The 11,946-nt window shown below is 43.8% G+C and overlaps 1 protein-coding gene across 2 annotated transcripts in view; it reads right to left on the reverse strand.

Annotated features, from left to right (window-relative positions):
- Positions 1-1,829: 1,829 nt before the first annotated feature.
- LOC139373082 (probable cationic amino acid transporter) overlaps positions 1,830-11,946 on the reverse strand; it is a 16,166-nt gene continuing 6,049 nt past the window's right edge. For both annotated transcript variants that reach the window (XM_071113168.1, XM_071113169.1), the window contains exons 4-12: positions 11,850-11,946; positions 6,998-7,215; positions 6,588-6,734; positions 4,743-4,951; positions 4,463-4,610; positions 4,169-4,376; positions 3,665-3,952; positions 3,146-3,382; positions 1,830-2,930 (exon numbers count right to left, since the gene is read on the reverse strand). The exon at positions 11,850-11,946 is cut by the window's right edge and continues 140 nt beyond it. In XM_071113168.1, coding sequence (XP_070969269.1) covers positions 2,626-2,930; positions 3,146-3,382; positions 3,665-3,952; positions 4,169-4,376; positions 4,463-4,610; positions 4,743-4,951; positions 6,588-6,734; positions 6,998-7,215; positions 11,850-11,946 — 1,857 coding nt within the window. In that variant the 3' untranslated portion in view covers positions 1,830-2,625. The remainder of the gene's footprint in view (positions 2,931-3,145; positions 3,383-3,664; positions 3,953-4,168; positions 4,377-4,462; positions 4,611-4,742; positions 4,952-6,587; positions 6,735-6,997; positions 7,216-11,849) is intronic.

Here is an 11,946-nt window from a genome sequence, read left to right on the forward strand (position 1 = left end):
TGTATTTACTCTAGCTAGTGAATGTAACTGTGTGTATTTACTCTAGCTAGTGAATGTAACTGTGTGTATTTACTCTAGCTAGTGAATGTAACTGTGTGTATTTACTCTAGCTAGTGAATGTAACTATGTATTTACTCTAGCTAGTGAATGTAACTATGTATTTACTCTAGCTAGTGAATGTAACTGTGTGTATTTACTCTAGCTAGTGAATGTAACTGTGTGTATTTACTCTAGCTAGTGAATGTAACTGTGTGTATTTACTCTAGCTAGTGAATGTAACTGTGTGTATTTACTCTAGCTAGTGAATGTAACTATGTATTTACTCTAGCTAGTGAATGTAACTATGTATTTACTCTAGCTAGTGAATGTAACTGTGTGTATTTACTCTAGCTAGTGAATGTAACTGTGTTTATTTACTCTAGCTAGTGAATGTAACTGTGTGTATTTACTCTAGCTAGTGAATGTAACTGTGTGTATTTACTCTAGCTAGTGAATGTAACTATGTATTTACTCTAGCTAGTGAATGTAACTTTGTGTATTTACTCTAGCTAGTGAATGTAACTGTGTGTATTTACTCTAGCTAGTGAATGTAACTGTGTGTATTTACTCTAGCTAGTGAATGTAACTGTGTGTATTTACTCTAGCTAGTGAATGTAACTATGTATTTACTCTAGCTAGTGAATGTAACTGTGTGTATTTACTCTAGCTAGTGAATGTAACTATGTATTTACTCTAGCTAGTGAATGTAACTGTGTGTATTTACTCTAGCTAGTGAATGTAACTGAATGTATTTACTCTAGCTAGTGAATAGTTCTCGAGCTAGTTCTCTACAAAGTTAACAAATGTTGTGGACTTTGGCTTGCTTTGTAAACACAGGGGGTGGAGTTAGTGGTGGTGAGGGGTGGAGATGAAACCAAAGAACCACCACCTACTAAATTTGCTACATATCATACCCCAGTTCCAGATCGACCAGTACCCTTCACCCTATAGTTTCCCTTATCAGGGGTCAGGGGTCAGCTTGGAGTGGGTGTTGTTAGTTCTATAATGTCTCTTAGCCGTCGGTCGCCACATGCAAATACAACATCTACATCCATGCTATACACATTAGCATGCTATCACATTCACCAGCCAGCCACATTACATAGCCACAGGCATGGAACACACACACACACACGCTCGCACACACACACATACGCGCGTGCACACGCTCACACACACAGAGACATAATATTTACAGTACAACTAAGGAGCACAGAGTACCTACTGAAGCCCCTTTCTGGTTTTGGGTTCAGCTGACCTGTGTGTGTGTGTGTGTGTGTGTGTGTGTGTGTGTGTGTGTGTGTGTGTGTGTGTGTGTGTGTGTGTGTGTGTGTGTGTGCGTGTGTGTGTGTGTTTCACTGGACAACACAAGCGAGCCCACCCCTGAAGAGCAGAGAGAACCCTGGGTAGTGTGGTTAGGGATAGAGGTTAGCGGTTAGGGGTCATGGAGAGTAGGAGGGGTCGCGTGGCATCTTTAGTTTAGTGCATTTGACAAGTAAGGCTTCCCCAAGGGGGTGGAGACCATAGAATTAGAGGGTTCTATGTGACTAAACACTCAGAGATATTTGTCTGATGTGAGAGCAATTCTCATCTCGTCTTCTTTCTAATATAGTAACGTTCATTTGGAGATTTGGCACACCTGTAGGCAGAGCAGAGCAGGGTGGCATCCATAACTCTGTTTAGAACAAATCTGTCATTTAGAACCTTTCCATTCTGAGCTCTAGTAACGCAGCAACAGGGGCTTGTGGGGGGTGGGATGGGGGGGGGGGGTTCATAGAGAGTAGGTTGGAGCAAAATAAGTCACAAACACACTCCACTGGTAAGACCCTGAAGGGGACATAGATACAAGGTGTAAAAGCGTACACACACACGCACGCATGCACACACACAGCCAAAATAAAAACACACACACGCATGCACACACAGATGAAGGCACTATTGCAAGCAAAGTCCAATTACAATGTGACACAAAAAAACCCATCAGCCCCCCTCCTTCCCAGATAGAGACCGGAGAGGCGGGTGTGTGTCTAAGTGTGTCTGTGTGTGTGTGTGTGTAGCTAGTCTCTGTGAGATGAGAGAAGCAGCAGAGACACCTGCACCAGTGACAGGAAGTGACCTCGGATCAGCGCTCTGACAACTTCCTGTGAGTGTGGCGAACCAGGAAATGCTGACTCGTCGCTCCCAGTCTGTCATCACTCTGGACTGTCTATAGTGAGAGGAAAATACCTTCACTGTATGCCCATCACCAAATCAACCCCAAGACCCCGCCCACTGTTTCTGATTGGTAGTCTACAGCTTTCCTCCATAGGATCATACTTCCTTTGTAACTCAATGAAAAAAGTATGTTTTTAAATAAGTAACAAGGGACCCACACAAACATTCACACAGACACACAGACGCACAGACACACACACACACACACACACACACACACACACACACACACACACACACACACACACACACACACACACACACACACCCGGCAGGCAGGCAGGCAGCCGGCAGAAGGCAGTACATTCAGGTGTTTACAACAGTAACATCTATCAATCCTCTCGGAAACATCCGTCCATCATTCCTTTCTTCTCAGAAATCCATTGGGTCCTCCTCCGCTAGCGCTCTCTTAGCTCCTCCCTTTGGATCCGTCCAATCATCATCATCAGCCTTGGGGGGTACCAGCCCTGACCCGTCGACACCGTCTGGTGCGGCCCAGGGGTCGTTGTTGCTAGGGGGGTAGAGGTCGTCGTCAACGCTGAAGCCTGAGAAGCCGTCGTCCACCCCGGCATGGTGACCATCGTAGCGCTGGTATGTAGACGCATGGACCTCCTGCTCCCTGGACCTGATCTCCAAAGTACTGTTCCACATCCCATAACCAAAGTAGATCAGGATACCTGAAGGGGAGACACATACCAACACGCAGGGTGAGACGCACACACACACACACACACACACACACATGCATACACACACATACATACAAACACACGCACGTGCACACACACACTCACACAATGTTAGAGTAAGTGGTATATACATGTACTTTCATCCATCCATTCATCCATCCATTCATCCATCTATCCATCCACTCGTCTCTCCAGTAACGCACCTAGGAAACACCAGACAGCGAAGCGTATCCAGGTGATGGCAGACAGTTTTAACATCAGGTAGCTGTTGACCAGCATGGCAGCAGCAGGAACCCAGGGAACAGCCGGAGCCATGTAGGGCAGTCGCTTCGGGTTCTCTGGCTGCTGCAGGATGATGACGATGAGGAGGGCCATGAAGATGACCAGGAAGATCAGCAGGAGAAGAGCCCACCAGCTGCCATCACCGATGCTGGCCGCTCCTGGAGAAGAGAAGATACAGGAGGGAAATAGCTAGAGAAGGAAACGCTCACCATGCAGAAACGTCATTATTTCAATGGGATAATATACGATAGAATGAAATGATTGAGCAGTTCGCAGTTAGTTTGGTTTGTGTAGTTTTAGATGTATGTTGTTTAGTGTAAGTCATTTGAGAAATGTGGGTTTGAATCTTATAAGAAATGGATATAATACAGAAACTAATGGGGTATCAATAGGAGTATAGTTTCAATAGTACTGAGTGTCCAACAGAGATGTCTCCTTACCGAAGATGATGAAGGAGTTGAAGATGAAGACTACGAGGAAGAGGAGGAGGACACAGACAGTAACTGTCTTTCCTGTTGCCGGAGTGGGCCGGTCCATCTTCCCAGGCAGGCCCAATCGGATCCTCATGGTGTAGTACCGCGGACCAATCAGCTTCTTCAGCCTCCACGACATCCCGCCCTCCGACTCTTCTGATTCGATGCCGGAGCCCATGTCGACGGTGCCGTAGTTCGGGTGGCTGGCAGTGTAAGTGGTTTTATCTGGTTTACCAATCAGCATCTCATTGTCGCCTGGATTACAATATTACAATGTTACAATATTACAATGTTACAATATTACAATTTACAATGTTATGGTAATATGGTATCAGGGTAGTAGGATTGGATGTGTGTGTGTGTGTGTGTGTGTGTGTGTGTGTGTGTGTGTGTGTGTGTGTGTGTGTGTGTGTGTGTGTGTGTGTGTGTGTGCGTGTGTGTGTGTGTGTGTGTGTGCGTGTGTGTGTGCACCTAGCGAGGGGAGATTCTTAGCTCCACAGGTGTTAGTTTGAGGTCCTCCATAGTCATCTACTTCACTGATTGGAGAGCACACTTCCTTCTCACACTCAGCTAACACGCCCTCCTTCTTCTTATTGGACTGCTCCTCAGACAGGAAGTTCACAAAGCCGTGGATGTCTGATTCTGGCTGGTAGCGTAGCAACAACACACACACACTTACCTGGAAAAGGTAGAGAAGAGGGAGAGTTTGTGTGTATGTGTGTGTGTGTGTGTGTGTGTGTGTGTGTGTGTGTGTGTGTAACTCACCAGTGTGTAAGCCAGTAGTGTTCCTATGGACATCATCTCTATGAGATCTCGTAGGGAGACGAGGAGAGAGAGGAGAGCAGCCAGACAGCCAGACACAACACATGCCACTGCTGGAGTCTCAGTGTAGGGAGACACATGGGCCAGGAACCTAGACACACACACACGCACACACACGCACAATGCAAACATTATTAATATATACGTGTGTGTGCTTGTGTGTTTGTGTATGATCATGTCCGTGTGTGTGTGTGTGAGTGTGTGTCCATGTGTGTGTTGTCACCTGAACAGCAGTCCGTCTCCAGCCATAGCGTAGATGACTCGTGGCATGGGGAACAGAGAGCCCAGGAGACTGACAGACAGGCCAGCTACAGAGCCTACTGCTACTATGTACTTAGCAAAATAACAGCCATGTACAGCAAACATCTCCATCAGAGGAGCGTCTGCATCGATCTCTGTATAGGGAACCATCAGAGTCAGAATCACTGATACCTAGAGATAGACAGAGACAGAGAGAGACAGAGAGAGACAGAGACAGAGAGAGACAGAGAGAGACAGAGACATAGACAGAGAGACAGAGAGAGACACAGAGAGAGAGAGACAGAGACAGAGAGATAGAGACAGAGATAGATAGAGATAGAGAGAGAGACAGAGAGAAAGAGAGAGAGAGACAGAGAGAGACAGAGAGAGAGGCAGAGAGAAAGAGAGAGAGAGACAGAGAGAGACAGACAGACAGAGAGAGAGACAGAGAGAGACAGAGATAGAGAGACAGAGATAGAGAGAGAGCGAGACAGTGAGAGAGCAAGAGAGACAGAGAGAGAGACAGAGAGAGGGAGACAGAGAGACAGAGAGAGAGAGAGAAAGAGACAGGGTTATGAAGATAAACTCAAGTGTACAGGTGTGTGTGTGTGTGTGTGTGTGTGTGTGTGTGTGTGTGTGTGTGTGTGTGTGTGTGTGTGTGTGTGTGTGTAGGGTTGCGCCTCTGTGATCTACGTAAACTGACGTGTGACCATCTGTCACAGATCAGAGATCAGAGAGAGATTAGGATGCAGAGATTATGGAGGAAGAGAGAGACAGAAATAAAAATGTCATCTATTACTGACAGATTAACAACCTAACCTAAACCAGAGATATATAACATGTCTGTATCTGAAACATTAGAGTACAGATTCCATTTCTGAAACCATAGAGTATATAGATAGTCTATATCTGAAACTATAGAGAATATAGACAGTCTATATCTGAAACCATAGAGTATATAGATAGAGTCTATATCTTAAACCATAGAGTATATAGACAGTCTATATCTGAAACCATAGAGTATATAGATAGAATGTATATCTTAAACCATAGAGTATATAGACAGTCTATATCTGAAACCATAGAGTATATAGACAGTCTATATCTGAAACCATAGAGTATATAGACAGTCTATATCTGAAACCATAGAGTATAGAGACAGTCTATATCTGAAACCATAGAGTATATAGACAGTCTATATCTGAAACCATAGAGTATATAGACAGTCTATATCTGAAACCATAGAGAATATAGATCGAGTCTATATCCTAAACCACAAACATACATAGAGAGAGTCTATATGTGATACCATAGAGTATATAGACAGTCTATATCTGAAACCATAGAGAATATAAATAGAGTCTATATCATAAACCACAGACATACATAGAGAGAGTCTATATGTGATACCATAGAGTATATAGACAGTCTATATCTGAAACCATAGAGAATATAAATAGAGTCTATATCATAAACCACAGACATACATAGAGAGAGTCTATATGTGATACCATAGAGTATATAGACAGTCTATATCTGAAACCATAGAGAATATAAATAGAGTCTATATCCTAAACCACATACATAGAGAGAGTCCAACCAACCAGAAATCATACATCATGACAAACTCTTGAGGGCAAATGATGTAATTTGCACCGAATAGGGCATGGACGTGTATGTGTGTGTTTGTGTGTGTCCATGTGTGTGTGTTTGTGTGTATGCGTGTGTGTGTGTGTGTGTGTGTGTGTGTGTGTGTGTGTGTGTGTGTGTGTGTGTGTGTGTGTGTGTGTGTGTGTGTGTGTGTGTGTGTGTGTGCGTGTGTACTCACAGAGACGTATGCAGTAAGGCAGGTGATGAGGGAAACAGTAATAGCATAGGGTATAGAGGTGTTGGGGCTCTTGGCTTCCTCTCCTGTTGTAGCGATGATGTCAAACCCTATGAAGGCATAAAAACATGTTGCTGCTCCCTGCATCACCTGGTATAAACACACACAGGAGAGACAGTGGTTAAAGGTTAAAGGCTGTGTTAAAACACAATCACTTGTCGCATTATGATTCCACCAACAGTTGAGCTCGAGTTGGCCGCTAGTTAGCAATGTTGCTATCTAAACCTAGCTAGTAAACTAGGAGAAGTTGACTAATGAGTTGAATATCACAATTCATTGCATAACTGCATGCCTGCCAATGTATGTGTGTAATAGCATGTGCATATGTATACACGTCTGTTTGTGTGTCTCACCCCTGACCACCCGAAGGGTAAGAACCTTCCATCGTCCCAGTTGTGTCCGTTAACGAAGAAGAGTCCGGCCACCATCATGAAGACCCACACCATCAGGTTGATCACATTCAACACATTATTAAACCCTACTGAGTTCTTCACCCCCAGGGCCACGATCACTGTCACTATCACTGCTATCAGCAGGGCCAGGAGGTCTGGGTACGACTGCTCTCCTTTACCTAGAGGGGAGTGGAGGGAGGGAGGGAGGGAGGGAGGGAGGGAGGGAGGGAGGGAGGGAGGGAGGGAGGGAGGGAGGGAGGGAGGGAGGGAGGGAAAGAGTGAGGGGGAGCAGAGGGGAGAGGAAGGGAGAGAGGGAGGGGAGGAGGGAGGGACGGAGAGAGCGAGTTGGAGCAAAGGGGAGAACGAGGGAGAGAGGGATGGGGAGAGGGAGGGAGGGGGAGCAGAGAGAGAGGGATGGGAAGAAGTAGTTGAGGGAGGGAGGGAGGGAGGGTTAAATACACACCACACCGGGAGGTAAACATACATTTTTTATTTAACCTTTATTTAACCAGGAAAAGCCCATTCAGACCCAGAGACTCTTTTTCAAGGGAGACCTGGCCAAGAAGGCAGCAACAATCAATACATTACATGATTAAAACATACAACAATACAATACAATACAACAACATGATCCAGATTTAAAATAAGCATTTACACTCCTCTGTAACAGAGTCTCCCATAAAAAAAATGTAAATGAATTCAGTGGCACTAACATATCTAGATGAAGCATGGATTGTAGACTGGAACCCTGGGGCACATATTCATCTCAAGAAAGATAGACTTGTGACTGTCAGTACATACATATTGTGTTCTACCAGAAAGATAGTTCCTAAACCAATTTACTGCCCCTTCACTGAGACCAATGTTACTGAGTCTAGCTAGAAACATGGTCAACTGAATCGAATGCCTTTGATATATCAACAAACAGAGCAGCACAATGCTGCATTTTATCAAGTGCATTTATGAGGTCATTTGCCACTTCTATAGCTGCATTTGTAGTGCTGTGCCCCAATCCGGCGGTCACGAGTCATGAAGGCAGTCAAATTCCACATGACTGTTTAGTCAGGGTAATTAGGCTTCTCCAAGCTCTGATGTTGCTGCTGGTTGTTAGTAGCCTGCCAAACTTGCTAACTGCCTGGTACTCAGCCCTCTATTGTCCCTCTAATCACTCTGACATTAATGTAAATGTATTCAAAAATCTAATCAAACACTTCATGAGAGCTCATGTTGCATTTCTATAGGCTATGCAATTGTGTGAGAAAACAGAGGCTTCTATTAAAAAGAGGAGGATCCCATCAGCTTTCTATAGGCTAGGCCTACTATATTTATTTCTCAACTTTCCTAATATTAAGCACATTGCTTCTCTTTACAACAGGAGTATAGCCTACCTGGCTGGCATGAAAATAAACCACGGCGTCCTCCATTCACTATATAAGTGCATAGATGACATATATTTTTTTCCCGCTGCCCCTGTTTCAATACAGGTGCATGATAATGGTCCATTCTAAATCAAAACAAATGTCACACATATATTATTTAGTATATGTAAAGACAATATTAAATCAAGAAAAGTCTGATGGGTGGCAAAATTAGCCTATCACTTGTGAATTATATATAGTTGAAGTCGGAAGTTAACATGCACCTTAGCCAAATACATTTAAACTTTCACAATTCCTGACATTTAATCCGAGTAAGAATTCCATGTCTTAGGTCAGTTAGGATCACCACTTTATTTTAAGAATGTGAAATGTCAGAATGATAGTAGAGAGAATTATTTATTTCAGCTTTTATTTCTTTCATCACATTCCCAGTGGGTCAGAAGTTTACATACACTCAATTACTATTTGGTAGCATTGCCTTTCAATTGTTTAACTTGCGTCAAACGTTTAAGGTAGCCTTCCACAAGCTTCCCACAATAAGTTGGGTGAATTTTGGCCCATTCCTCCTGACAGAGCTGGTGTAACTGAGTCAGGTTTATAGGCCTCCTTGCTCGCACACGCTTTTTTAGTTCTGCCCACAAATTTTCTATAGGAAATTTTCTATAGGGTTGAGGTCAGGGCTTTGTGATGGCCACTCCAATACCTTGATTTTATTGTCCTTAAGCCATTTTGCCACAACTTTGGAAGTTGTTTGGGGTCATTGTCCATTTGGAAGACCCATTTGCAACCAAGCTTTAACTTCCTGACGGATGTCTTGAGATATTGCTTTCATATATCCACATAATTTCATTCCTCAAGATGCCATCTATTTTGTGAAGTGCACCAGTCCCTCCTGCAGCAAAGCACCTCCACAACATGATGCTTCACAGTTGGGATGGTGTTCTTCGGCTTGCAAGCCTCCCCCTTTTTCCTCAAAACATAACGATGGTCATTATGGCCAAACCGTTCTATTTTTGTTTCATCAGACCAGAGGACATTTCTCCAAAAAGTACAATCTTTGTCCTCATGTGCAGTTGCAAACAGTAGTCTGGCTTTTTAATGGTGGTTTTGGAAAAGTGGCTTCTTTCTTGCTGAGCGGCCTTTCAGGTTAAGTCGATATAGGACTTGTTTTACTGTGGATATAGATACATTTGTACCTGTTTCCTCCAGCATCTTCACAAGGTCCTTTGCTGTAATTCTGGGATTGATTTGCACTTTTCGCACCAAAGTACATTCATCTCTAGGAGACAGAACGCGTCTCCTTCCTGAGCGGTATGACGGCTGCGTGGTCCCATGGTGTTTATACTGGCATACTACTGTTTGTACAGATGAACGTGGTACCTTCAGGCGTTTGGAAATTCCTCCAAAGGAAGAACCAGACTTGTGGAGGTCTACAATTGTTTTCTGAGGTCTTGGCTGATTTCTTTTGATTTTCCCATGATGTCAAGCAAAGAGACATTGAGTTTGAAGGTAGGCCTTGAAATACAGCCACGGTTACACCTCCAATTGACTCAAATGTTGTCAATTAGCCTATCAGAAGCTTCTAAAGCAATGACATCATTTTCTGGAATTGTTTAAAGGCACAGTCAACTTAGTGTATGTAAACTTCTGACCCACTGGAAATGTGATGCAGTGAATTTTAAGTAAAATAATCTGTCTATAATCAATTGATGGAAGAATGACTTGTGTCACAAAGTAGATGTCCTAACCGACTTCCCAAAACTATAGTTTGTTAACAAGACATTTGTGGAGTGGTTGAAAAAGGAGATTTAATGACTCCAACCTAAGAGTATGTAAACTTCCAACTGTATTATCACTTGTGGATGACGCCCAGTATAAGAAACAATGCCTTTTTTTTGTGACTTGTTCAAATCATAGTCGCAAAGTCTAGCCCATAAGCCTCTATGTTTTAGTAAGGTTTGTATCACAACTAAAGTGGCTTTACAAGGGGTGTAGAGCCTAACTGACATACAGGGGGGCAAACAAGTATTTAGTCAGCCACCAATTGTGCCACCAAGTTCTCCCACTTAAAAAGATGAGAGAGGCCTGTCATTTTCATCATAGGTACACTTCAACTATCACAGACAAAATGAGAAAAAAAATCCAGAAAATCACATTGTAGGATTTTTTATGAATTTATTTGCAAATTATGGTGGAAAGTGTAGGCTGTATTACATGGATTTAATAGACTTTAAAAAATGTATGGAAGCCAGGAGATGCTAAATGTGTTCATGTTAATTAATGGTCAATTACCGTGAGACTGACAGTTATTTGCTTGACAATCACCGGCTGACGAAATATCGTGACCGCCACAGTCCTAACCCCACTCAGTATGTTCTTTTCAATTAGGACGTTTTTCAACTGTGAGTTCACTAGGGATTCATAGACTTTGGCCAGGATAGGGAGTTGGGAGACAGGACGATAGTTATTAGATCTGAGGGATCTCCACCCTTTAGCAGTGGGAGGACATAAGCTGATTTCCAAATGCTGGGTATGGAATTGGTCAAGAGACTCAAGTTGAAAACGTGAGTCACAGGTTCAGTAATAGTACCAGCTGCTATCTTTAAGAGGTAGGGGCCCAGGTTGTCTGGACCTGCAGACTTTTTAGTGTCTATTGCCTTTAGTGCTTTACAGACCTCATAAGAAATAAGAAACAGCAGAAGAAACAGGCTCAAAGTTGAAATGGTTCACACGAGGGCTTATATAATAGTTTACTGTAACAGAGCTTACATTAGATACCTGGGCCCCACCATTACCAAAAACGGAACCAGCAGAACACACATGAACACACACAGTCAACAGTCATGCACCGTGCCAACAGTGTGTGTGTGTGTGTGTGTGTGTGTGTGTGTGTGTGTGTGTGTGTGTGTGTGTGTGTGTGTGTGTGAGAGCGCATGCGTGCATGTATGTGTGCATGTGTGTGAGCAGAGGGAATGGATGGCAGGCTAGATGGCCAGCGGTTGGAAAGTTACCATTTCCTTTTCCTGTCAGAGAGATTTTGTCTCCCTCTGTCTGTTTTCACAGTTCCTAGGCTGTCAAACAACTGTCACAACACTGTAGCATAACCCTCGCTACAATCCACAAACAGAAAAAGTAGTGATCATCTGTTATGTTAAGGAATGAGCTTTCACTGTCTGTTCCTATACTGCTAGCCACTCTAGACGTCAGGCTCACATTCAGGAAGGTGAACCCTACTGACTTGTATTATTACTCTAACTGTCAGAAAGGCATGGCTGTTCAACGCACTACATTTCTACGCTGGACACAGCCCAGGTCTCAGGGAAGATTATGTCACAGCTACTGGAAACACCACACACACCCACACAGATATACAGCACACACCCTCCTCCCTTCTCCACCCCCTCCCTCCCCCCTCCTCCCCCCTCCAGACTCACCCAGGCCGTTGAGTGTTCCGATGTGTGTGGTCATAAACGTAGAGATGCTTTTATTGGCTAGTGAGTCCGCCATGCTGCTGAGAGCCGACGCCCCCGC

This window comes from Oncorhynchus clarkii, chromosome 18 (assembly GCF_045791955.1).
Source record: "Oncorhynchus clarkii lewisi isolate Uvic-CL-2024 chromosome 18, UVic_Ocla_1.0, whole genome shotgun sequence".
NCBI lineage: Eukaryota > Metazoa > Chordata > Actinopteri > Salmoniformes > Salmonidae > Oncorhynchus > Oncorhynchus clarkii.